Source organism: Phytophthora parasitica, assembly GCF_000247585.1.
Source record: "Phytophthora parasitica INRA-310 unplaced genomic scaffold supercont2.21, whole genome shotgun sequence".
Classification (NCBI taxonomy): domain Eukaryota; phylum Oomycota; class Peronosporomycetes; order Peronosporales; family Peronosporaceae; genus Phytophthora; species Phytophthora nicotianae.
The window spans coordinates 591,726-616,387 of NW_008649007.1; the positions used below are offsets into that span (position 1 = coordinate 591,726).

The window sequence follows — 24,662 nt, forward strand, 5'->3', positions numbered from 1 at the left end:
TTACAAGGGTTAACACAAAAATAGCATGTTTCATATATTCGAAACAAATTATATTTAGATTGAGGTGAAAGAGATACAACTTGCAATCGCTTATTTACTCTCTCGACTTCATGGAGAAGCTTTTGCCCCAGACAAGTCGAACGAGCGGTGGCTGAGGGTACAACAGGTGCGAGCACAGATAAACCGTGCTCAAGCTCAAATTCGTATTGTTATCTATATGCAAACCAACGTAAAGAAACGATTTCGTAGCTGGAAAGTGAAACAATCGATCCCTCCTGATTGAAAGTACAACGTATAAGTAATTCAGTGGGTTGAGAAAGCTGTGTCGGCAATAAACGAAGACCAGAAAGAAAGTCCTCAGGTGGACTACATGCCCAAAAGCCTTGGTCAAGACCCGTGTACAGCAGACACAGAACTCTTTCAAGAGCACATCGCCCGACTTAAGGACAACTTCTGTCTGTATAGCGCGCTGCTTCAGAAACAACACGTGGAAGGTTAAAGCTGAGAGAAAACTTGTATATCAACATATCAGTTCATTTACTGCATTGATGCAGTAGGTCTCAGATCACTACGAAGGAAGCTGGCGCTTTCTGGCAAACCAAAACTCTGTAATTGGTCTTAGGCGAGATATATACATAAAAATGTTATTTGATAGGATCGTCGACGCTTTCCGATCCCCCCTAAGACTCTGGATATAAATATCCAGAGAACAACCACTGGCACAAGCAACAAGCAAAGTTCAAATTTCTTTTTAATAATGAAAAGATCAACTCGTTATGCACTCCTTGTAATAGATGCCAAAGAGCGCAGAAAATTTTGGTGAGATCACTTTTTAGTCTTATCATACGATTCCCATCCGACTTTTAAGTAGCAACGTGATTATTTAAATACATGGCTGAACTTCATTAAATACAAAGGCCGTGTTCCCGCAACCAATTTGGTGTGAATTAAACCGTTTTGTAACTAAAGATAAATTATTGTGAAAACCGCTTCGATTGTCCGACGATTTCCACGCGTAAAACAACGCATAAATCTAAAACAAAGGGGTTAAAAAAGGACATAAAATTGTGGTAAAACGTCGAATAATTTGAATTGTGTAAGCTAATTCATAGATGCCCTCGATGGAAAAGCTGAAGCTAATGCAAACCCGCAATTGCCTTCTGCTGGCAAGCACAGCTTGGATGCATCGATATCCTGCTACCAAGGAGTCATCCAAAGTAAATTCACAATAAAGCTCGGTTTTATTTTTCTTTTTGTTTTTTGGACGAAAATTGTCGTTATCGTTATAACAACAATTTTCGTCCAAAAAAAAAATATGTACAGGCGGGCGCTCGACAAATGTTGACAACATTTGGATTGCAGATTCAACTTCAAATGAATTTCATGAGTCCTGACTCAAGGTCTCACATTGCAATTGCCTCTTTCCCAAGCAACCAAGCAACACATCGCATCTTAAACCAAGACATCCATGGCCGGATCCGACAACGTCGACGTGGTGGAGCAGGCCGTCAGCCTCTTCTACTCCACCTTCAAGCAGTACGCTAACCTCCCGCGCGGGGCTCTGACCATCGCAGCCGCACCCGGACGCGTGAACCTCATTGGTGAACACACAGACTACAACGACGGCTTCGTGTGTCCCTTGGCACTGGACAAGACGACGGTAGTGGTGGGCGTACGCGCACCCGCCGAGTCTGCATCGATTTCCAAACTGACGTCCGCGAGCTTTCCCGGTCAGGTGCTGGAGTTCCCGGCCAACAACACGGAGCAACTGGATAAGACGCAACCGTCATGGGGTAACTACCCCAAGGGCGTGACGGCCGTATACCTCAAGCACTTAAACCGCAAGGAACCTTTGGGTGTACATGCAGCCATCGCAAGCACGGTGCCTCTAGGCAGCGGCGTGAGCAGCTCTGCGGCGCTGCAAGTAAGTTTTGCCACGTTTCTGGAAAGTTTGTTTGAGATCGATGGGGTGCCGGCCATCCAGAAGGCGCTACTCTGTCAAACGGCGGAGCACGAGTATTGCAATGTGCCTTGTGGCATCATGGACCAGTTCATCTCTTCGTGTGGCAAGAAGGACTGCGCACTATTAATCGATTGTCGCGCCAAGGAGCCCACACTTGTGGCCTTCCAGGACCCGGACGTGGTTATTGTGGTGTGCAACTCGAACGTTAAGCATGAGCTGAACGGCGGCGAGTACAAGGAGCGCGTCATGCAGTGCCAGGCGGCCGTCAAGACACTCCAGACTCACGGTCATCCGCAGATGACGCACCTACGTGACGCGACGATGTCCGAACTGGACGCTGTTCGTGAGGCGCTGGGCGATGAGGTGGTGTATCGTCGTGCGCGCCATGTGATCACGGAAAACGAGCGTACCGTGGCCGCTGTGGAGCACATCCGTGCGCGTCAGTACGCTGAGGCGGGCCAGCTCATGTTCGAGAGCCACGATTCTCTGCGTGATGACTACAACGTGAGCACACCCGAGCTGGACTACCTGGTAGAGACGGCTCGCGGCTGTGAAGGCGTGTTTGGCGCGCGTATGACGGGCGCTGGCTTCGGTGGCTGCATTGTTGCACTCGTGCAGCAACAGCACGCACAGAAGCTTATGGAAACGCTGGTTGCTGACTACCCAAAGGACAAGTTCGGCTCAATGCGTCCCAACCCAACAAGCTTCCTCACGCGTACTGGTGACGGTGCCCACGTGATACAAGCTGGTGTGTCTACCCACTAGCAACTCATTCGCTTTAAATTCACATTGAGTCGGATCGATCAGAGAATTGTAGTCTATTGTGAATGTCATTGAGTATCTCCACAATGGTTGTTTTCCTCACTTCGATCTCGTATAACACTAAACGAATTATTCAATACACTACTACTTTTTAAAAAAAATTGACAGGAATGTCACCGTTCTTAAGACCATCGCGCCCACTAACTCCTTGGAAGAGATGAACGCGGCGGTGAGTTAGAGAATGGAGGATTGTTCTAGCAAGTGAAAAAAATTGGACTTTTCTACTGGCGAAGAAAAGAACAGAGTGTATCTTGCATAAATAAGGAACCAAAACACGCTGGACGGACATGTACGACCGCCGTACCCACTTGAACGGACGGCGCCGCAACAAGCGATACAGCAGTGCATGCGGCTTCCGGACAGATGAGATGCACTCTCCTCCACCTTCACACCGCAACGCTCGCTTTCTGCTACATACTATACCCACTCGCACACGTCGAGAGAGTGGAAGCGGGCTGTTGGATGAGCACGCCATACAGCAATTAAGCTCTACTGAAGTTTCTTGGTGTCGGATTCGCAACTGACCTTGTTGTTGGCACTGTCGGAAGTGTAGCACAGAATGACTGGTGCAGCGTCACTCATGTGGTCCACTGCGAGATATGTGCACCACTTTGTATTAGTGTTTCCAACATAAAGTGAGCTTTTCGCAGGTGGGACCTTGAGACGAAGTTACCCGTTACATGTACGACGGGCAAAGCTGGACTTGTCTGCAGCCCAAGAAAAGCTTTGGGTGTGAATAAGTCAGCCAGGAACTGCAGCGCCCATGACCACGAGCTCGGAGCGTCCAGAGATCCGCACGCGCTTTGACTCGCACGACGAGAGCGTCAGACTGCACCTCGTTCCTCCTTCGTCTGCGGATCGCTCGCCACTCAAGTCGTGGCGCAATTTGCCGAGCCCAGTAGGCCACCACCATCTATTGGAAAGCCAATTAGAATATGAGGAGATTGAGGAGCAGGCGCGAAAGCAAGGAAGGACTAAGACACGCACTATCAACCACATTACACTTGGCTTCATCGCATACTTCGCTGTTGCAGCAGGGCCATTTGGAGTCGAGGATGCAGTGCGAGCAGCTGGAGCGTACCCGGTACTACTGGCTGTAGTTCTACTGCCGTTCACGTGGGGATTACCGCAAGCTCTCATGACGGCAGAGCTCAGCTCCATGATCGACGAGAATGGTGGCTACATTCTGTGGGTACGACGTGGACTGGGCCAGTACGCAGGTTGGGTTAATGCCTTCAACAGCATCGCCAGCAACGTCTGCGACTTGCCAACGTATCCAGTGTTATTCTGCAGCTATGTGGAGGCATTTATGGCGTCAGGTTATGGCTACACACTGACAAGCACGGAGCAATGGCTGGTCAAGTGCTGTGCACTGCTTCTGGTGTTCACGTCCAACGCAGTTGGCATGCGCGCTGTGGCTCTAGCTTCAGTTCTCATGTCACTATTTGTATTGGCACCGTTCGTACTGGAACCGTTGTCGGTGGAGACGTTTAACCTGGCGACATGGGGCAGCGTAGCGCCACAAATCGACTGGTCGCTGTTTCTCTCTACGATCCTATGGAACTACCAAGGTAAATGATATGGTGAACAGTTAATACTGTTGCGCCGGTGACTTCTGACTGCTGTATGTTGTAGGTTGGGACTCGCTTGGGTGCGTCGCAGGTGAAGTGAAGGACGGCGGCAGGACCTACCCGATTGCCATAGTGATCGCAATGATCCTGATCACGATCAACTATGCGTTCCCAGGTATGTTCTAGACAAGTATTACTATTTATCATATTCCACTCATATTAAACGTTTTGGTTATCTCTTGTTTGCAGTTGGTGCTGGCATCATGGTGCAGTCTGACTTCTCTCAGTGGCACGAGGGTTCTCTGGAGACTATCGCGATGACGATTGCTCCGTGGCTGGGCGTCTGGGTTGGCATGGCTGCAGTCGTTGCGACGCTAGGAGAGTTCAATGTCGTCATGGCGTGCAGCTCACGCGCGCTGTGGGCGACAGCGGACTACAAGATGCTACCATCCTGCCTCGCTATCGAGTGGAAGCGCTTCGGAACGCCCATAGCTGCGGTGATTTTCCAAACGATGACCACGGGAGTGCTCATGAACTTCTCGTTCGAGTTCCTGGTGGTGCTCGATACGTTCTTCAACAAGTACGTGACGTGCCTATTGCTATTGATATTGCTGTGTATGTACACTGATTTGGCACTTTATGGCTCTCTGCTACAGTCTCACGTTGTTGCTGGAGTTCTTCGCGTTCCTGCGGCTCAAATACACTGAGAAAGACACGGAGCGTCCGTTTGTTGTCCCGTTCGGCAACATCGGCGCTTGGACCATCACACTGCCAAAGATCCTGGTGCTTTCGGGGGTATTGCTCGCTCAGAAGCGCCATGTATGGGTGACCTGCGGGCTGTTCAATCTGGTCGTGTCCAGTGCTTATCTGGTATGGCGCCGCTTCCAACCAGCTCCCCAGGTCACATCCGAGTCCACTACCACCTACGGCACCGGCCACTTGTCTTAGCATCTGCATTTAGCTTTTAGCTTTTAGCATCTCATATATTAACTTCAAATCTCTACACAACGATGACCCACTTATTCTAGAATTTAGAACAGTAATTGTATTGATTCTAGGTTTGTGATGATCCTATCATCGTCGGAAGATAGCGTTTAGCTCATCTTGGTAAAAGTGTCCTCGCCGCTTTTGTTTCCTCTTCTGTTTCTTCTTCTCTCTTCGAAGACGTTGCTGCTCTTTGGCTGCCGCTTCAGCCCGAGCACTTTTCTCTTCCAGTGCAAATTCCAGATCCTCAACGTTCTCGTAAATAAAGTCGATCAGTACATCGACGTCCATGCCAACAGGAATGAGGATCCCCATGCCCTGTTCAGGAGCTTCTTCATCCCAAGACACCTGAGGCTCTTCCACCTCGGCGTCGGCAGTGATCAGTAGCGTGATTTTATTCCACACGAGACTGTGCAGACGCAGCTCCATGAAGTTGACGAGCAAGAGGTTCGCAATCCAGTGGAACGCGCTCTTCTTCATATGCGGATCTCGAAACTTTGGCAGGAAGAGTCTCGAGTGCAGTAAACTAGTCAATACAGCATGTTGCGTAGCTGCAAGAAGAGTACAAAATGACAGATAAACCCAGTGGTGAGAAGATAATCGAAGAGAAACTGATGCAAACAGCACTTACTCGGTCCATCTTCCAGCCCCGTCGTCGTTTCCTGTACGATATTCTTTTCGTGCGTGAGCATCTGGTGGAACATCTTGTCAAACTGTTCGTGCTCTCGCTTCTTCGCTCGGTTCTGCTCTCCAACACGAATTCCGTGCATGTCCGCTTGATCTGCAACAGTTTCTTCTTCAGCCAGCCACTCAGCCAACGCTGTCGTCTTTGTTTCTTCTCCTTCTTCCACTACAAGAGGCACTTGTGCAATCTGGAACAAATCCTGCAGAATTCGTTTCGTAGTGCGCTGCCATTCCCGTGCAAATGGGGCATGCAGTGCAGCCTCGGGGTCATTACGGACACTAACAGACCGTCCAAGATTGGACAGTGTGCGCTTCACCAGACGCCCCGGCACTTCTACAGTGTACTTAACTTGAACGAACTCGTCCACGTGCTCCTGGGTCTCGGAATCGTCCGCCGGGACATTAAAAACCAGTGGAAACCGCACCGGCTCCTCGGAAACTGCTTGGCGGCTCTCGCTCAGAGCCACAACCTGTTTGCGCGCATTGAATGCGTCGTTGTTGCAGCCGGACGCAGCCAACTCGAGGAAGATGTTGAGCTGCTTGAGTGCCTCTTCGTTCTCCTGAGCCAAAGCGGGAGCTTGGCGCTGTACCGTGTCAGGATGCAATCGCAACAGCAGAGGAGACACGTACGGAGTGAGGTTCAGTCCTTTGGCGCGGCGCAGACCAGTTGCCGTTGACAGGCAGCGTCGCAGCACTAACGGAGCTCTTCGTTGCAGCATGAGCTAGAGTGAATGGCTGGGATTGGTTGAAAAGCAAAATGTGTGACGTGTTACAGATGATTTAGCGATGGTGTGGCGTGGAAAAAAAGAGGGGAAAAACTGCGCATTGGTGAAAACCGATTTATTGATTGAGGATCTTTCCAACATGCGTGAGGCTAAGTTGTGCAAACTACCCTTAAAGCAATGGGGACGGCGCATGCACACCTATCTCAGAATTATGAGTCTTTCGGCTAAAACTCAGAGAACTTACGCTCGTGTCGAGGCCTGTCAATCCGGTGGAGGATTGGCAGGAAAGGCCAGTGATTTTTCCTTAGGGATAGATTGATGAACCATTTGGTCAAAGGGGGTTTTGTGCCTGGGGCTTCCCTCCTCGTGCTGTGGTGAAGCAGTGCGTTACTGAAAAGGTGAAGATAAGATTTTAATGAATCATTCTGGAATTCACCAACTCGAACTCAAGTGACTTACCTTTTCCGCTACCTTCTGCCGCTGCTGTTGACGTCGTAGCTGCTTGCGAGGACCTGGAAGGCCTGGACAGCAAGCCAATTTACTGCGCTATTGCTGCTAAGAATCTGAGCAACACGAGTTCAATTCCATCGGAGTGATTCGAGCACGTTTCAATGGAGACGATTATTGTCCACCAATGGCTCCATGCGCTGGCATCGCGTTCTTTTGAGCAGCATCGAAATCCATTAGGCGGCCCACCTTGCGAATACCATAGTGAACTCTCCATTGTGACATGATGAAAGTTTTGTACTTCATCGGATGTGCCAAAACTTTGGAACCTTCACGGTCTGGAGGTCCCCTGGGTATCTGGAGTTTAGGCATCTGAGCCGCAGTGTAAGCAGGACTATACCCACCTCTCATGATGCTTCCTCTCGCGAATTCCCAATATATTACTCCTGCAGAATAAATTATTATTTTAAACAACAGGCCTCGAATCGGAGACATTCTCCTGACGATGAAATCTGTATTTTGAGACCTGTGATTGGCCAGTGCGGTATCTTTCTAAATCCCACGTACTGGTACGCGGTACCAAGCAGACATCTTGCTTTCACTATGCATTTCTACTTACGTATTGCACACCAAAAACAGGGTGGGGAATCAGATCGGATCATTCTTTATTTTGCTGGCTGACGCACTAGGTCTCAGGAGCTCCCTACGATGGCCGTGAACGAGAGCTCGCCGTTGCTACAGGGTCACTCGGCCCAGCAGCAGCAGAGCGGCCGCCCCCCGCTGCGTCGCGCCCTGTACGTGATCGTGCCGCTGGCGCTGGTGGCCATCGCGACAATCTGCATTCTCATCAGCAGCGATGGCTCCAAAAAATCTTCAGCCGCGTCCAGCTCCGCACCGGCACCAACCAAGGCGCCAGCAGAGGTCAAGTTCACTGACGCTGAGCTGCTGACCATGCGGCCCCCCTTCGAGGAGAAGCTGCACCCGCTACCACCCAAGCTCGTGCGTCGCAATGACTTCGGCCGCTCGCTGCCCACCAACGAGTTCTGGTCCAACCTCATGGTGGCCGACAGCCACGGTCTCAATGCTGGCGCCGGTGAGGTCACACTCAGTCCCTACACCGTTCGAAGCCTACCCAAGAGACTCGAGATCTCGTATGGAGACTCTCGTCGCGTGGCCACCAAGGACACCATCACCGAGTATTTTAACGTGGACGCCAGCTTCACAGCTTACAGTCACAAGGTGCTGGACGGCAACGAGACTGGCAGCGCTCTGTTGGGTGACGGCAACAGTACGTCCAGAAACGTCGTGGGTTTTGACGTGCTCTCGGTGTTATTGCAGTATTACTATGGAGAGGAAAACAAGTGGATGAAGGTGCCTATGGTGCGAGGCTCACCCTACGTCACGGTGGAATACCAGAATGTACTGCCCGTCCTAGAGTTCAACGCCACAGTTTCGACTGTCAATGGTGAGAAAGTGGAGCAGAAGGACCCGCTGACTCCATGGAATGAGCTCCAGACGTGGACCAGCAACCGCTTCGAGCTCGACATTGAAGTCTACGGCGCAGGCGAGAGTGCGCACGGTACTGGCAAGTCTCAGCAGAAGTGGATCCTATATTTTGACAAGGTGCGCACGCTGCAGCTACAATACGCCAACGAGAAGGACTACCGCCCGTACAACTGGCGCGGCGAGCTCACTACCCCCACCAACATCCGTCTGGTCGACACAGACTTCTTCACTGGAGCTGCTCGCTTGGCAATTGTTCCACAGGGATCATCACACGCCGCCATTAAGGCTCTTGACAAGGCAGCTGCTATTTATCCAGTGGGCTCCTCGATCACTACGGACGTTAAAGATACCGATGCGTCGTTCTCGTTCTGCTGGAAGACGAAGACATTCCCCGATCTTGGCGAGCCGAATTTGAAGTCGACTTCGACTGCTGAGCTGCTGATGATGGCGAATCCACACCACGTCGCGACGTTCAAGACCGACAGCGATGCTTTCCAAGTTCTGGGGCAGTTTGGACACCGTACACTCAAGTCGGTCATGACGGCAGTACTTGGTAGCTGCTGGGAGATGCAAGACAGTTTACCGACTGCCTCTTTCCAAGAAGAAAACGTGCAGATCCAGCCACAGTATCTGGAGGCGATCAAGGTTGCTCTTGCTAACGACTCCAACTACACGCCCGAGGCCGACGATCCGTATTACTTCGGCAAGGAGATCGGACGTCAAGCCCGATTGGTCCTCATCGCAGACAAATTAGACGAGAAGGAGCTTCGTGACGACATGCTGGACAAATTGGAGGAGTGGTTGACTCCGTGGATGCTGGGCCAGAACAGTGACCACTTCGTATATGACCGCAGCTGGGGCGGCTTGTGCTCGCTCAACGGACTCAAGGGTGTGTTCTGGATGACGGACTTCGGCAACGGATGGTACAACGACCACGTACGTAGTCTACATGCTGCATCGCTCATTGTGACCCTGATGGACTCACAATCTACTGTCTTATTATGCAGCACTTCCACTACGGCTACTTCTTGTACGCGGTCGCTGTCGTGGGCAAATACCGTCCAGCCTTCGTTAAAACACACAAGGCCGTTGTGATGTCGATTGTGCGTGATATTGCCAGTCCCGACCAAAGCGAGTACGTATCCATTTGCCCCGTTGTATCCCCTGTTTGCTGGTACTGAACCAGTTATCTCGCTTACTTTTGATGCAGTACGTTCTTCCCGTTCACTCGTCACTTTTCTTGGTTCGATGGCCACTCGTTTGCCAGTGGAGTGTACACTCTTGATGGTGGCAAGTCTCAGGAGAGTGTTAGCGAAGCCATCAACGCCTACTATGGCGTGTATCTGGTGGGCAAGTCCTTCAAAGTCCCGGAAGTGGAGCACATGGGCCACCTCCTGCTTGCTCTTGAGATCCGTGGCGCTCAGACGTACTGGCAGATGCCCTCCAGCTCGAATATTTACGAGCCGATCTACGCCGCCAACAAGATGACGGGGCAAGTGGCTGCTACGAAGGTGTCGTACACGACGTGGTTCGGTCCGCAAGTGGAGCACATGCACCTAATCAATATGATCCCGTTCACGCCGATCACGGACGCGTTCTTAAAGCCTGCGTACGTCAAGGAAGAGTACCCGATTCTGCAGCAACAAGCGTTCGACCGTGTACAAGACCCGATCGAAGACCGCTGGAAGGGCTACGCGTACCTGGACTTGGCTATCATCGACCCTGCCGACGCGTGGTCGAAGGTCCAGAACATGACGTTCTTCGACGACGGCAGCTCGCGCACCAACTCGCTGTACTGGATCGCCACGCGCCCGACGAACTAGTCGTCGTCATACCAAATACGAAGACTAAATGGTTGCGCTAACGTGCCCTCGCACACTAACGCTAGACAATGAACGAGAATGTCGTCGCTTTAATTTTCTAGTATCCGACGATATATAATCGACTCAAATAGGCGTCACCTCGAGGTTGTGGTCTAGCAGTGTGTCCTCGTCTGCAGCGAAATGGAAATGTCCTTGCACGCTTTTGCCGCTGAGAACGTGCGGCAGCCAGAAGTGGTCGTCCGCCCACATGCTCTTGAACGGGATGTCCGTGATGTCGTACCACTGCGGCTTCATCTCGTCGCTCTCAGACGGCTCGCCCGAGAACTGCTGCGTCAGGAATACGTGCACCTCCATCACCTCCTTTGCTTCTTCGAAGGAGAAGAGCAGCACACCACGCGGCTGAAGATGTTCTGCTTTAACCGACACGTTGGCCTCCTCTTCTATCTCTCTCGCTGCTGCAGCCGCGATGCTGGCGTCCGAGACCTCCACTTTGCCACCGAAGCCGTTCCACTTGCCCATTCCAAAGCCGCGCTTCTTCATACCCAGCAGAACCTGCTGGGAGCCCATATCATCGCGCACAATGAACGCTAGCGTGAGCAACTTACGCGGAAGCGCGGGCACTTGGAGGCTGCGACGCATGATGGCTGCCGAAGCTGAAGGTGTCAAATGTAGCCACAAAAATCAGGTGCGTCTCAAACTAAGAGATCTTTTAGTTCGTATCTTTCTAAATCATGCCTCGTGATAGTGACATTAAACAGAGAATTACTAACGTCACATCACACTGAATCATATCCTGTTCTTCAAGCGAGGGCATACAACAGCCAAGTTAAAAACATCAAAGCGTATCTTGGTCGCTCATTTCCAGAGAAGCCACCAAGTGCGCATCAAGAGTGTTGGTCGTCCCCCCTTGGACGTTGTCGCTGGCCAAGCTGCTGCTGTTTCTCGCGAACCGCTCGCCCAGCATGATCGGGATGCTGGCAGTGGCGATACTGAGCGTCTGCGTGTCGCTCTCGCTGTGCGTAGTGCCGGTTTTGGCGCGTTACACGGTCTTCCCACTGCTCTCAGGGCTCATTCACAAGTTCGCGGCCGCTTATCTCACTGATAGCATCCAGGTTGAGTATACCTTTGGCTCCTTCGCGGTGCGTGCCCGACGTGGCGTCGGCGCGGCCTCGGAGATGCTGCGTGGCATCACCATCTCGCTCTTCTTCGTCAAGTTACAGAGCGAATTCCTTAAGACGCTGGCCTTCACCAAGCAGGGTCTGGCCCCCGTGGATCTTAAGAGCGTGAGTATTAAGAAGATTACCATCCACCTGGCTACGACCTGGAAGGTGGTGGTCAAAGTGGAAGGAGTGGCCGTCGATGGTCAAATAGTAGACCCCAATGTGGAAGGAGTCTTCGAGCTGCAGGACGCTGTGGCCATGAAGCTCGCCGAGGCGGCCTTCTGGATGAATCTACTGGTGACCGAACGCACCACGTCGGAGCTGAGGCAGAAACAGGCGGAGGAGCTGGCCAATAACCCGTCAAAGTCGTTCTCCTTCAAAGACCGCGTGTTGCAGCAGATTGCAGCCCAAGCGGATGTCCATGTAAGCGATGTGAGAGTGGCCATCACAGGCCTGACGCCTGGAGCTGCTGCTATTGATGGCCACGACGACGAAGTCGAGGAGAAGGACGACGAGGACGCAGAGGTGGCCACCACCAGTTCCATTCCTGTGGTACTCAAGCCCACGCGTGTAAGCGTTTCGCTCAAGTCGTTTGACTTGCAGACTGACGTACTGCATGAGAACAGCGATGAGGCTTTGCAGCTTGTTCTGACGTCAGAGGAGATCCTCGTGGAGCACGCTGTGAGCATCAAGGGCATGAACATCTGCGCTGCTACTGTCGATGATGGAGAGGATGACAACTCGGCCGTGGAGAAGAAACAGGACCCGTTGAAAGACAATGGTGGTGTTGGTCCTGGTGAGACGCCTCTGCTGTCCTTCCCTGGTCTCGATTTGAAGCTGAAGGTGCCGCCCATGCCAAGATTGCTGGGTATTGTGGAGCACATCGCTCCTATTCCAATGAAGAATCGCCTGGCCCACGTGGAACTTACATCGTCTTCGATCAACAGCATTTCCGTCACGCGTGAGCTGTTAGTGGGTGTGCTACGTGACCTGTTTGTGCCGTACACGGACCACCAGGTGCTAGTGCAATCAGTGCGCACGCTGGAACACGACGAGACTGTCCGTAAGCCGATTTCCAAAGAAGATGAAGAGTTTTACGTGGCTAACTACGACCAAGTGGACAGCAACAAGTCGCTGTCGAGTCAGGAGAAAAAGGACCGCAATGAAGAACTGCAGAAACTGGAGAAATCGATGACGCTGAACAAGATTCTGAAGCTTCGCAGTCGCGCGACTGGGTTGGCCAAGTACTATCGTCACAATAAAGAAGAGCTTTCTCTTGCGGACTACACTGCGATTGTGCGGGAGAACGCTGCCAAGCCGAGTAACATCATGTTCAGAGCAATGGAGGTCGCACTACGCTGGGAGAACATGAGCATTGGGTTTGTTGAGCGCGGTCGTCAAGTTGCTGAGATGGTGGTGATAGGCTTTGGCGTCAATGTGCGCATGTTCACGATTGCAGAGGGTGAAGAGAAGCAGAAACTCGACGTGGATATGGTGTTAGGCCAGACCACATTTGTTGTGAACGTTGGGGTTTCAGTTCTGAACCCTGTGTCTCCGACGGCCAAGGTATTGTTCGCAGATTTCAGCAAGATCGCTGCCGAGTCGGATGTGATTACTCCACCACAGATGCTGACTGCTCATGTGAGCCAATTTGAAAGCGGCAAACAGGACGTGCGTGCTGCTGTGAATAATGTCAAGTTGGTGCTTTCTGCTAATGCACTGGAGCATTTCCTGCTGTACGTGGATCGACTGAGCACGAAGACTACCCAGGTACTATCGACATCGCGTCCGCCCACGACTCCAATTACTCACTCCGAGTCGTCACCTGCACCGGTGCAAGTTGCCAAGAGTGAGGTGGATACGGTTACTAAGGAGGTGTCGATGTCTCCGTTCAGCCTGCTTGGTGGCATGCTGCTGAATCTCGATGTGAACATGAACGACTGCCACATCCTACTGCTACCCACACAATCCTTCTCGAAGTCGTTGTTCACAGATATTAACGTGGAGACTTGGCAGAGCGAATATGTGGTAGACTGTCGCGTGGACATGCCAGCTACGTTAAGCATTCATCTCGAAAGCTCCAAAGTGAAGGAGATGCTGGAGTTCAACGTGCACAGCTTCAGTATTGGAGCTCAATACGTCGAAGGTGCGAAGGAGGTGGAAACCATTCTGGCCCCAACAACAATTGTGTTCCAGTTCACACTTGCTCAAGACACCAAGAACCCCTTGGTTTGCCACCAGAGTGTAATGATGCACATGCCGGATGTCTTGGTTGCTGGGTCGGACCTCAGTTTGTCGCTGCTGGCTTCTTGTGGTGAGGCTCTCGGAAACGTGCAGACGACTACACCCGACCAGGCCCGACTTCGCCTTGAGAGTCGATTGAAACAAGACGAGATCCGTCGCCAGGCCGAAGTTGACGCAGTTCTCGACCGCCTCCACCGTCTTTTCAACGAGATCGATGAAAACGGAAATGGACGCATCGAACTGGCCGAGCTCCTTCTGCTGCTGCGCCGCGTCAAGGTCGGCGACACTTTATTAGAAAGTGAATTGGAGCACTTCGTTCGTGAATTGTTCAAGGAAATCGACCAGGATGGCAACGGATTCCTGGAGTTCCAAGAGCTGCGAGCATTCTTGCGCGATGATCTAATGTCCGATGAAGCTGCAGCTTCTACCGCCGATTCAAAGTCAGCGAACGGCAGCAATGCGCTCCATGGCTTCCTTAACCTCCGCGGCAACGAATATCATTCGTTCGAAGTGATTAGCAAGCTGTGTGACACGAAGATAACTTCGTCGGAGCAGCTTGCAGAATGGATCAAGCATCCAGCGTTTGAAGGCCGATTCTGGGAATTGTTTGAGGGTGAAGCTCGCGTCAAGAACCGATCGTTAGGTGACCAGAACCCTTTGGATGTACAGAAGAAGTTGGTTCGTCTGTTGAAGAACTACGATGCGGCCAACTTGATCTGGGATGCTTTAGTGTTGCCTGCTTTGGAAGGCAACGGCACAGATCTTGTGATGTGCGAGTGGTTATTACAGCCGTTTACGCGCTGTGGAGGCATTAGTGAGTACCAAAGTGCTGCGAAGGTGATCGCAAAGAAGAAACGTGACGGTATCTTCGCTGCAGCATTGGAGGAGGCCGAACAGTTGGTGAGTAAGCTCACTCAGGACGCAAACCCAGTGAAGAAGGTGCTGCAGTTCACGACAGACGTCAAGATGGGTAACCTACGGTTTGTTCTGACAGACGCAGAACTTCCTGCTCGATTCTGCCGCGGTGACTTTGTCATCAAGGACGTGAAGATGTCGATGGAGCTAACTGGAAAGGAAATCGATGAGATCGGACCCGTTGATTGGATCGGGTTGGCTACATCGGGCAATTCCGACTGGACGATCCTGTTTGGCTTCAAGATGTCGTCGTCCTGTTACAGCGATATCGCGAATGACATGGAGAACATCATTGAGCCGTGGGATTTGGTTGCCGGTATCTCTTCTGGAGCTGGTGAGAACGGCTTCTCTGTGTTGATGGAGGCTGCCAAGCGCTTCCAGATCAATGTGACGCCCAGTGTTCTGAAGACATATCGTGCTCTGATGGACGCACTTGACGGTGAGGCCCAGCAGAATGCTCTGCAGAAACACCAGGACAGCTTCCAAAGCATTACCGCCGCGAAGAAGCGCAAAGAAACGGATTGCCTCGTGCAGAACTTTACGGGATGCAAGGTCACTTTGAAGCTGAACGGTAGTGACGAAGAAATCGTGATTGATGCGCACAACCGCACTCATATTGAACACGGAGCACTCAAGAATGGCGAGGCAACGCTCGACTCGCTTGAAATCGATCAGTGGGGAACCAGCAATACCGCGGTGAAGTTGCCATCATTCGGCAATGTTAGCGTTGGAGTGAGCACTGCTGAGGCAACGCCCTCTACTCTGTTTGTCACTGTTTTTTCGCGACTGGAAAACCCGCGACGCCAACTTATTGTGCTGAGATCCAACACATACTTCTGCAACCACAGTTCTGAGTGCTACGAAGTGAAATATCTCAGTCTTGCAAGCGAAGGCAGGAAGGCTATAGAGTCTCCTGTTATCAAGTTGCGCCCCAATGAGCGAATTTCGCTTCCGCTGTCGCTTCTCATGGGGATCACGGAGTTTTACGCTCGTCCAGAAAACTACGAACACTGGATTGTGAAGACGTCACTGAACAATGATGTGTTAACATCGACGGAGGCGATCAAAGAGCTGGAGGTGCATGATGCTGAACGAGAGATTAAGAAGAAACAGCGTCGTGGTGGCACCATTGTCTATGGCGAGACCGAGGAAACGTGCACGAAGGTCATCAAGAGTTTGACACCGAACATGATCGTGCGTCGTTGGCACCTGCGCTCACATTTCGAGTGGGAATTGGCGCTGTTGCCTCCATTTGTGGTGCGTAACTCGCTGCCGTACGAGATGGAATACCGTTTCATCGAGTACAAGACCAGTTCCTTGCAGGACATGAAGACGGAGTACGCCAAAGTTGAAGAGCTTCTGCGACGTGAGAGTGCACTTGAGGTGTCGGATGGAGTATTGACTGGCGTTGTAGAGTCAGGTCACGATACTGAAGTGTCTGGTGTTTCCGGAGGATACCCAGGATATTTGTCTGTTCGACTGGTTGCCAAGAAGCACAGTACGGGCAAGCACGTTGCGTCTCCGTGGTCAAAGCCGCTTCTGATGATGATTCACAAGGGAGTAGAGCAGTTCACGACGTCTCGCGAGAATGTGGAAGCCGACACTGGTCTCAAGTTTAACATTGATCGAATCACGCTGCCTGGTTACCCTCGACTCGTTCGTTTTTCGAGCCCGTACTGGATTGTGGACAACACCTCTCTCGCCTTCGACTTTGCGTCTACCGAACAAGGCGCGAAGAAATCTTCATTTAAACCCATGGACGTGTGTGCACCATTCAGCTACCCGATCATGACGTCGCTACGTCACGATCGTCTGAGTCTGAAGCCACGTGCGAATCTCAATCGTCGCCCAGAGGCATGGGGAGAACTAGGCAACATGCCGCAGACGGCTTATAAGGCTTCTACTGTGTCTGAACATGCTATCAAGAACGCACAATGGTCGGAACCGGTTAACACGACTGCCATCAACACGATGGGTGAGATCGTATGCGGCCCAAGCGTCTTCAGCGTCAAGATGGAAGGTCTGTACGGGCTTTTCGAGCCAGGTGTGTCGCTCACGTTGAGTCCGCGGTATTTCGTGCAGAACCGACTGAATCAGAAACTCTACATCCAGAGCTTTGCCTCGCACGACAATGACCCGCAGAAGGTTGTTGACATGTTCCACAAGCGAAGCGCGGAGGAGGTGAAGCAGCTGCATCTAGCGCTTGAAGATGGCCAGACTACACCGCTGTATCACTTTGGCTCGTTGAAGAAGGGTGAGTCTGTGGAGCAAAGTCAACGCTACGTGTCGTTTTCGTTCTCGGAGGACTGGGGCACCGACGCCGACAAGAAGAACTGGTCGTTCGCTATCCCGATCAATACGGCGGGAGATCTCTACTTGCAGGTCTACTCATCTGTGCGTCAGCGATACCTTATTTGCCAAGCAAGTGTGCAGGTGGTCGACATGTACGTGTACGTGGTTCTGACCGATGTGTCCTGCGCACCGCCGTATCGCATTGAGAACTACACCCCGTTTACTGTGGACTGCGCACAACTAGGCGAGTCGTCCATCTTCAGCAGCGGGCAGAAGGCGATGGCTGCCACTATTAAATCTGGTGCGTGGCACGCGTTCGCTTGGTTCAATCCGTTGTCAAAGGAACGTCAAGTCGAGCTCCGTCTTTCGCATCTGGATGCTCCCAAAGCGCAGACCAAGAAGTATGACATCGACTACGTCGGCTACTTGGATCCAATCACCATGTGGGTGTCACGTGATGGCGAGAAACAGCATCCCGTTGAGTTGACTGTCCAAGTTGTCGTTGAAGAGAGTACTCGCGTGCTTAAGATCGCTGAGAAGGAGTTGGAACTGAGTCTTCTGGAAAGCCAGGACTCCGAGGGAGAGGGCGATGTTCAGCACCGACGAATGCTATACGCGTCGTCTTTCGACATCGCGTTCGATGGTTTTGGATTCTCCTTGCTGGATGGATTCCCTCAGGAAGTGTTCTTCGCGTCAGTCGATGTCATCAAGGTGCAAAAGGCTCCTGCATCGCTGGAATGGACGTTCTCAGTGCTGCACTGCCAAGTGGATAACATGCTGGCGACTGCCAAGTTCCCTGTGATCATGAACCCAGTGAACGCCGGCTACAGTGACAAGTCCGTTGGCAAGGAACCGGAACCGTTCTTGAAGCTGGTGCTTGATGCAGATCTCGAGGCTCGTATGGGAACCTACAAGCTGCTTAAATTCAGTCTGAGTGATCTAGCAGTGAAGGTGGATATCGATTACTTGGTGAATCTCGTCAAACTGCTCGAACCGTACTTGGTGTCTGACGCTACCATGGCGCACCGCTCAAGACTGACGCTTGAGAGCACACTTCATCGTCGTGCTCCACCCATGCCTGTGATGTTGGTGACGGAGGACGGCGGCATCCAAACGGATCTCGTGTACTTCGACATCCTGCGTATATCTTCGCTGTCAATTGATTTGGAATACTCAATCACGCGCAAAGATATCGTGTCGTCTACGGGTGGAGGCCACTCCGTGATCTTCGGCTTCCTAAGCCAGATCATCGGGTTGATCGGATCAAACCTCAGTGGCTCACCGACCTTCAGCTTCAGCGAGATCGTGATTGTTAGATGTTTCTCGACGAAACAGCGTCTTCAATCCCAACTTGTCGCGAACTACGTCCAACAAGGTGTGATGCAGGCTTACCGTCTTGTTGGCAGCGCAGACATCATTGGCAACCCGATTGGCCTTGTGGAAGACTTGGGTTCTGGTGTGGTGGAATTTTTGAAGATTACGAAGGGAGAATTGACTGGTGATGCTCAAACTCGTGGTGAGGGAGTGAAAGTACTGGGCAAAACCATCGTCAAGTCGGGTGCTTCCTCCGTCGCGAAGATCACGGGGTCGCTGGATAAGTTCGTGGGCGAGTTTTCTGATGACAAACCTGATCCTTCTGTTGAAGATTTGTCTAATGATAATGCTGGAATCAAGTTCGCTAAGGACCTTGGTCGCGGCTTCACGGGCATTTTCACGAAACCAGTTGAAGGCGCGATGAAGGGTGGCGTTACTGGACTTGTACAAGGCACAGTACAGGGTATTGCCGGCCCCGGTGTCGTCCTGCTCAAGGGTCTCACGTCGACGTCTCACAATCTTGCGCTGGGTGTGCAGTCGACTGTTGTGGATCGTTCTCCATTCGGCGGTCGTCGTCGCAAGCCGAAGCTGGTGGAGAATGGCAAACTGATTGCGGAGTTTGACGAGGAACACTACAAGCCTACGCGTTTGGAGCTGGAGGTTCTCGGCGCTAACGGGTTGGATTCCGATAAGTCGTGCGATCCGTTGTGTGTTGTACGTATCGACGGCGTGGATGTGATGAAGACTGCTGTCATTTACAACACAGTGAATCCTGTGTGGGAAGAGAAGACCCAATTGGCATTGACAGGCGAGGAGAGTGAAGTGCAGTTCGTGGTGAAGGATTCTTACGGTGGAACAGTAGCTAAGACTGTCGGTAAGTGCATTTTAAGTATGGCGAAGCTGCAAGAGGATTTCAAGCCACCCGAGTACGCGTCGGATCTGGCCCAATGGGTGCATACGCAAGTGAAGCCTGGGAACACGAAGAAGAACGTCAGTCACGTGATTACTGAAAAGGAATACCCGCTCGTAATGCTCAAGAAGAACAGCTCGAAGGCGGCTCATGCTGCTTCTTTCGGTGACGAGAAGCACCAAGTTCTTGTGACGATTCTGTCGCTTCGTGACATGGTGGTCACGAGCTCGACTGGCGGTGGAGTGCTTGGTTTGGGCAACTTGGGAAGCAGTACGCCCAATATTTCACCATATATCTCGGTGCATGTTGGCAAGAACGCGAACCGGACGAACATCACGAAGATGTCGTTCGTCAAGAACAAGAAGGAGCAGTTCGGCAACGCGTCGTGGGGCGAGAGCTTTACTTTCCCGTTGACTGCCAAGGAGCTACATCGCAGTGGCGCTGACTCCAGATTGGTCGTGTATCTTAAGGACAAGAGTATGCTGGTGGACACGCGTCTTGGATCTGCGACGCTGGAGATTGACGCCACGAAGATTAACGTGCCTGCATCGACGGAAGAGCTGATACTCAAGGACCAATCGGGCAAATTGGTCGGCTACATAACAGTGAAGGTGGAAGTAACTGGATCCGCCACGTCGTCGCGTTCGCTGTCGATGAGTGCGCTTATGTCTGCTGGTGATGACATGGCCAACCTCCCGCCCGATGCTGTCAAGGCCGGCACCATCCGTGTGTCCTGCGACTTCGAGTAAGCTCCATCGACGTATTTTGCATTTTTACGTATAGCGGTAATATAACCTGCAAACAAGTTGAAGTAATCTAAAATCGTACTTATTCGAGTTGTTAATGCACACCAATGTGACACCAACATGATTCCACTTCAATAGAAGGCGGGCATCGCAGCACGACAGTAGGGGAAGCATGGCGCTCGCTCTGCAGGTCCTCACACTGTGTCTCGTGCTTTGTGGAGGTCTCTGCTACTTGGACGTCTATGCGAAGAACATTACTGTTCAAGTATGGGAAAACGACGTCCCAATGCTCCATAATTATGCCTCCACAGCCGTCGACAGCATGAGCTTTGAAGTGCTCCAGGTATCAATGATACATTACCATCTTCGTTTAGTAAAATGTACTAATCCGTTGATTACTACTCTTGGTAGTACAATCTCTTTGGCAGACCGTTCGAAGTCTCCAAGGACGGACAGAGTGAGCGACTGCAGCGAGTGCCTGAGTCACTACATCAGATTTCAGAGACCATCGACGTTGTGACTTTCGCGGAGGCAGATATTCGAACGCAACGCGATGAAATGTTGGACCAATTCAGAGTGTTTGGATTCAACTATTCCACGACAATTCTGCACGATCCAGACCCGTTCACAAGTTTACTGAACGGAGGAGTGATGGTGGTGTCCAAGTGGCCCATCATTCGAGAGGCGCAGCACGTGTATCGCAATGCCTGTCATTACTCTGACTGTCTGGCTGCCAAGGGAGTCAAGTACGCAAGATTATTAAAATCGGTTGACGGAACAGCCAAGATCTTCAATGTGTTCGCCACGCACATGCAGGTATGAGCGCGTGGTTTTGAAAATATTGTGAAAACGCTTCTAAATTCGTGATATGATGACACTGAAGGCGTGGTCGACACCTGAAGGCCGGTCGGACCGAATTCAGCAAGCTAAGCAGGTAGGTTTGATGCTCTCGAGCTGTTTTTCGGTCGGAGCTAACGTTTTGTGTTATTTTACTGTTAGATGCGTCAATTCATCGATGCAATTGATATCCCGCATCACGAGGTAAGTGGTAGTTCTTCATTGTTCGTTGCTATTAACTGCTTTCGTTATTTTTTTTGCTGCGCTAACTACTATACCTAGCCGTTGATCTTCGCAGGAGACTTTAACGTCGACAATCACACTTTTGGAGACGAGGTGGCGCACCTGGTGGCGCTGCTTGAAGCTCATGAGCCTCGACAAATAGGCAAGCAAGCTTTTACGAGCGAGTATGTGCTGCGTATTTTACGGTTATGAGATTCATTACTGACTACATGGTCGTATGCTGTAGCCCACACACGAACGTACTTGTTGGGCGTGACGGAGCTGCGATCAGCAACAAATGCTCAGCGCAATACGTAGCGAACTGGGGGCCGCCGAAGGTTCGTTTTGTAGTGTAAGTTATGTCTACGATGTCATTTATCATTGCTGAATCTATATGACCAGGATGGCGTGTTCCACCCGTCATTTCTCACGCGTACAACCTGCGGAATGCACAGCGAGATCAATGAGTCAAAGTGGCTGGTATTCGTTGACCCCGACACAATGTGCTACTGCCCATGCTGTCCATTGGAGTGGCTAGACTACGTTCTTTACGGCAAAGGTATATCATTTCTACCATCCTAATTTGTTTAATACTGACTCAGCAATTTCACTTATTTTTTTCACTGCAGCTCCTTATCAGCAGCCCAGTAAAGTCCCAACACTCGAAGCCCACGTGAACCAAGTCAAGCATTTCACCGTGGACTGGACAGCACCGCAAAGCAACATGAAGATGGCGCTGGTCGATTTATCCGATCATTACCCGGTACACGCGAAGTTCGAGTTCCCAGTTACTCGTGGTAAAGGGAGGGATGACGATCCCTTAACGTACCATTTGGACGGATGCTCAACGGACGATGATTGCCACTTCCGCAACTTCCGCTGCTACTGCAATGGACCCAACTGCTTCTACCAGGGCAACCACACGAATGGATGGGACCTCGACTCGAACCACCCAGTCAACCGCAATTGTTTGTTCCAAAAAACCTCCTTCAGGTGCCTATGTGGACCGACATGATGGTAGTTGTTGAATGTGGCTAAAGTAAAATACATATAGGTACCAGTGAGGGCGTTACGTACCACTAAGAGCACAGACTTTTAAAGCCAAGTGAACATGTAACGACCCACCTATCCTTGGCTGCTTAGTGGCGTCCTTAGGAGACATCGACTTCTCCAGAGTTTCAAAAGACCCAACACACGCTTAACCGCTTGCCTTGAACATGTCGTGGCAAAGTCAATGGGGAACCGTCAAGGCCACGAACGCCAGAGCTGCTGCACTGTACTATGAAGTGTCGAATGTGGGTAAAACCATCGAGAGCTCCAAGAAGCGCGTGGTTTGGCGTCTGAAAGTCGAAGAGGGACGAGAGTTCGAGATCTCGCTCACGCACTCACTGGCATCGGGTAAGAAAGTGCTGCGTGTTGATGGGATCGTCAAGTACACTTCGCAATCGGTAAGTTTCGTAATTTAAAATGTTTGATTTATTTTTTTTCGTGTTTTACCATTATTTTATGTTGCAGCTCTCGTTTGGTGACTGGGACTACGTGTTCAACCTGCCTGGAGGCCACTGCGTACACATTATCATTAAGCCGTCCGTGGACCTCAACGATATGTATGGTGAGTAACGAGAAGCTCCACAATTAATTAATCACTGACAATTGATTGTCCTTTAGACTTGATCGTGGATGGGATGTCATTCCGTCGACTACCAAACCGTCTGGATCCTTCCAAGCTCCCGAAGCAACAGGACAATGTCGTGAGCTCGGCTACACGTACCGGTAGCTCCGGTTCTCGAAACAGCTCGTTCACGTACAACTACTCGAATGGAGGCTATGCCAGTGGTAGCAACTCTCGCGGTGGTAGCCGCAACGCGTCACGTGAGAATTCCTTCTCGCCTTGGGAATGCACTCGATGCACTTTGGTGAACGAGAAACCCCACGCTCCTATCTGCGAAGCCTGCGGTCATCCGAAGCCCGACTACATCTGTACGTTGCTCCACCTACCCTCTTATAAAGTCTCTAACAAACTACTCTTTCATGTCTAGCCCCGGAATCTCGACAGCGTGCGAAGACTGTGGCTGCGTCGCCGAGTCCTCCGCCGTCTCCTCGTAAAGCGGCAAAGTCTGCAGCGGACGCTCCCGTTGTCTTCGATATGTGGCAAAGCTCCCCGACTTCGAACACGGCAGCCTTCCCAGCCTTCACGGATTCCGATGGATTCCCGATGTCGTCAACGCCTGCTATGTCGACGATGCCCTCCAAGCAGCCGTTCCAACAAGATATCACGTCCATGTTGTCTGGACTTGACTTCACGCCTCCACCGGTTGAGGAAACCTCACCTCCAATGGAAGCTACACTTGAGCCTACACCGACGGAAGACAAGACCACAGCCGGAGATTTGTGGTCTTCTGACATGGTGAATCTCAACTTGAAGCCCGAGGAGAAGAACCCGGTGCAGCGATCCGCCAAGAGCTACCAGACGCTGGAACAAGCTCGTCAACTTGCTCCAAAGGAAAAGGTTCAGGTGCTACCGACGCCGCCTCCAATGCCATTCCCTACTTACAACGCAGTGCAGGCACCAACAGGCTTTAACGGCGGGATGGCCCCAGCGCAGCCCATGATGTACAACACAGTTGCTAACACTGGAGCGTTCGCTATGGTACCCGCTCCGATGGGCTTTGGTGCGCCACAAACGAACGCGATGCCAGCATACGGAGGTTTTGGCGGACAACAAGCGTCTCCATTCATGACTACGGCTCCTATGAACGGGCCGCCCAGACAGTCGTCAATGCAGAACTTCAGCAACGACCCATTTGCTACTCTCTCTTAGTTTACATGAAGCCCAGCGTTTACACAGAGGAAAGAACAATAACACTGCTTCAGCAATGCTAATCCTAGCATTGTACGTTTTGGCGTTGGCATGGGCTGCTAACCAGTCTAAAATAGACTAGCTGCTGCAGTCGGTTGGATTGATCACAGCGTTGAAGAGGTCTTCCATTGGTTCTTTGGACAAGCAGGGCGACGACGACGACGACGACGACGACGACGACGACCACAATAATCTGGACAAGGTTCATGTTTGTTGACTTGGCAGCTCGGGTGTGGAGCTTGCTTCGAGCCGAATTGAAGAATGAACTGACGATAAATAACTCTTTGAGACTACGTGCCGTGATACAGTAACATATAGGGTTGTAATTTAGTTGGTTAAATACGAAAGTAGTATTCTTCGCAGTTAAATGCAAATAAATAGCGAATTAAATATAATTAAATACTTCAATAAGTACAAATTGCATCATAGAAGAAGCAAGCATATTTCTCTAATTACACAGAATGGTACGAAATTTATGTGAAATCCCGGATATACTCTCATAGTGAAACAAAGTGATAGGACCTTCTTCAGTCGGGACACTGCTCTACATGTGCCATAACGAAGCCTCTTCGGTGACTGCGCAGGTCTGTGGCGGAGACCTCATGCGGACGAACAGCGAAAGTTTGCGGCCACTCGG

General features: G+C 51.3%; 9 protein-coding genes across 13 annotated transcripts; 7 read left to right on the forward strand and 2 right to left on the reverse strand.

Annotated features, from left to right (window-relative positions):
• Nucleotides 1–370: 370 nt before the first annotated feature.
• Nucleotides 371–499, forward strand: PPTG_22699 (hypothetical protein; the record flags this gene model as incomplete). Its single annotated transcript, XM_008905820.1, has 1 exon — nucleotides 371–499. The coding sequence occupies one exon, from the start codon at nucleotides 371–373 to the stop codon at nucleotides 497–499; it is 129 nt and encodes a 42-aa protein (XP_008904068.1).
• A 969-nt stretch (nucleotides 500–1,468) lies between these two features.
• On the forward strand, nucleotides 1,469–2,873 carry PPTG_09865 (galactokinase; the record flags this gene model as incomplete). Its single annotated transcript, XM_008905652.1, has 1 exon — nucleotides 1,469–2,873. The coding sequence occupies one exon, from the start codon at nucleotides 1,469–1,471 to the stop codon at nucleotides 2,726–2,728; it is 1,260 nt and encodes a 419-aa protein (XP_008903900.1). The 3' UTR covers nucleotides 2,729–2,873.
• A 537-nt stretch (nucleotides 2,874–3,410) lies between these two features.
• On the forward strand, nucleotides 3,411–5,378 carry PPTG_09866. Of its 2 annotated transcripts, XM_008905653.1 has the most exons (4): nucleotides 3,411–4,356; nucleotides 4,421–4,531; nucleotides 4,606–4,936; nucleotides 5,013–5,378. In XM_008905653.1, exons 1-4 carry the CDS (start codon nucleotides 3,549–3,551, stop codon nucleotides 5,302–5,304), a joined length of 1,542 nt encoding a protein of 513 aa, XP_008903901.1. In that variant the 5' UTR covers nucleotides 3,411–3,548; the 3' UTR covers nucleotides 5,305–5,378. The 2 variants fall into 2 exon arrangements, with proteins under 2 accessions (XP_008903901.1, XP_008903902.1); XM_008905654.1 differs by having other exon boundaries at nucleotides 4,606–5,378.
• PPTG_09867 (hypothetical protein) lies at nucleotides 5,313–6,791 on the reverse strand. Its single transcript, XM_008905655.1, has 2 exons — nucleotides 5,972–6,791; nucleotides 5,313–5,891 (listed from the first exon to the last, which is right to left on the reverse strand). Exons 1-2 carry the CDS (start codon nucleotides 6,741–6,743, stop codon nucleotides 5,431–5,433), a joined length of 1,233 nt encoding a protein of 410 aa, XP_008903903.1. The 5' UTR covers nucleotides 6,744–6,791; the 3' UTR covers nucleotides 5,313–5,430.
• A 1,072-nt stretch (nucleotides 6,792–7,863) lies between these two features.
• Nucleotides 7,864–11,275, forward strand: PPTG_09868 (hypothetical protein). Of its 3 annotated transcripts, XM_008905656.1 has the most exons (3): nucleotides 7,864–9,638; nucleotides 9,710–9,837; nucleotides 9,913–11,275. In XM_008905656.1, the coding sequence occupies exons 1-3, from the start codon at nucleotides 7,905–7,907 to the stop codon at nucleotides 10,523–10,525; spliced, it is 2,475 nt and encodes an 824-aa protein (XP_008903904.1). In that variant the 5' UTR covers nucleotides 7,864–7,904; the 3' UTR covers nucleotides 10,526–11,275. The 3 variants fall into 3 exon arrangements, with proteins under 3 accessions (XP_008903904.1, XP_008903906.1, XP_008903905.1); XM_008905658.1 differs by having other exon boundaries at nucleotides 7,864–9,837; XM_008905657.1 differs by having other exon boundaries at nucleotides 9,710–11,275.
• PPTG_09869 (hypothetical protein) lies at nucleotides 8,392–11,237 on the reverse strand. The gene is made up of 2 exons (XM_008905659.1): nucleotides 10,664–11,237; nucleotides 8,392–10,586 (listed from the first exon to the last, which is right to left on the reverse strand). The coding sequence occupies exons 1-2, from the start codon at nucleotides 11,162–11,164 to the stop codon at nucleotides 10,581–10,583; spliced, it is 507 nt and encodes a 168-aa protein (XP_008903907.1). The 5' UTR covers nucleotides 11,165–11,237; the 3' UTR covers nucleotides 8,392–10,580.
• PPTG_09870 (hypothetical protein) lies at nucleotides 10,764–20,213 on the forward strand. The gene is made up of 2 exons (XM_008905660.1): nucleotides 10,764–11,210; nucleotides 11,271–20,213. The coding sequence occupies exon 2, from the start codon at nucleotides 11,488–11,490 to the stop codon at nucleotides 20,107–20,109; it is 8,622 nt and encodes a 2,873-aa protein (XP_008903908.1). The 5' UTR covers nucleotides 10,764–11,210; nucleotides 11,271–11,487; the 3' UTR covers nucleotides 20,110–20,213.
• A 14-nt stretch (nucleotides 20,214–20,227) lies between these two features.
• Nucleotides 20,228–22,352, forward strand: PPTG_09871. 2 transcript variants are annotated; one of them, XM_008905661.1, is made up of 8 exons: nucleotides 20,228–20,449; nucleotides 20,518–20,922; nucleotides 20,990–21,040; nucleotides 21,106–21,147; nucleotides 21,226–21,350; nucleotides 21,413–21,503; nucleotides 21,568–21,724; nucleotides 21,795–22,352. In XM_008905661.1, exons 1-8 carry the CDS (start codon nucleotides 20,279–20,281, stop codon nucleotides 22,178–22,180), a joined length of 1,428 nt encoding a protein of 475 aa, XP_008903909.1. In that variant the 5' UTR covers nucleotides 20,228–20,278; the 3' UTR covers nucleotides 22,181–22,352. The 2 variants fall into 2 exon arrangements, with proteins under 2 accessions (XP_008903909.1, XP_008903910.1); XM_008905662.1 differs by lacking the exon at nucleotides 21,795–22,352 and having other exon boundaries at nucleotides 21,568–21,747.
• A 30-nt stretch (nucleotides 22,353–22,382) lies between these two features.
• On the forward strand, nucleotides 22,383–24,039 carry PPTG_09872 (hypothetical protein; the record flags this gene model as incomplete). Its single annotated transcript, XM_008905663.1, has 4 exons — nucleotides 22,383–22,613; nucleotides 22,681–22,777; nucleotides 22,834–23,145; nucleotides 23,205–24,039. 4 exons carry the CDS (start codon nucleotides 22,383–22,385, stop codon nucleotides 23,984–23,986), a joined length of 1,422 nt encoding a protein of 473 aa, XP_008903911.1. The 3' UTR covers nucleotides 23,987–24,039.
• Between the last annotated feature and the right edge of the window lie 623 nt (nucleotides 24,040–24,662).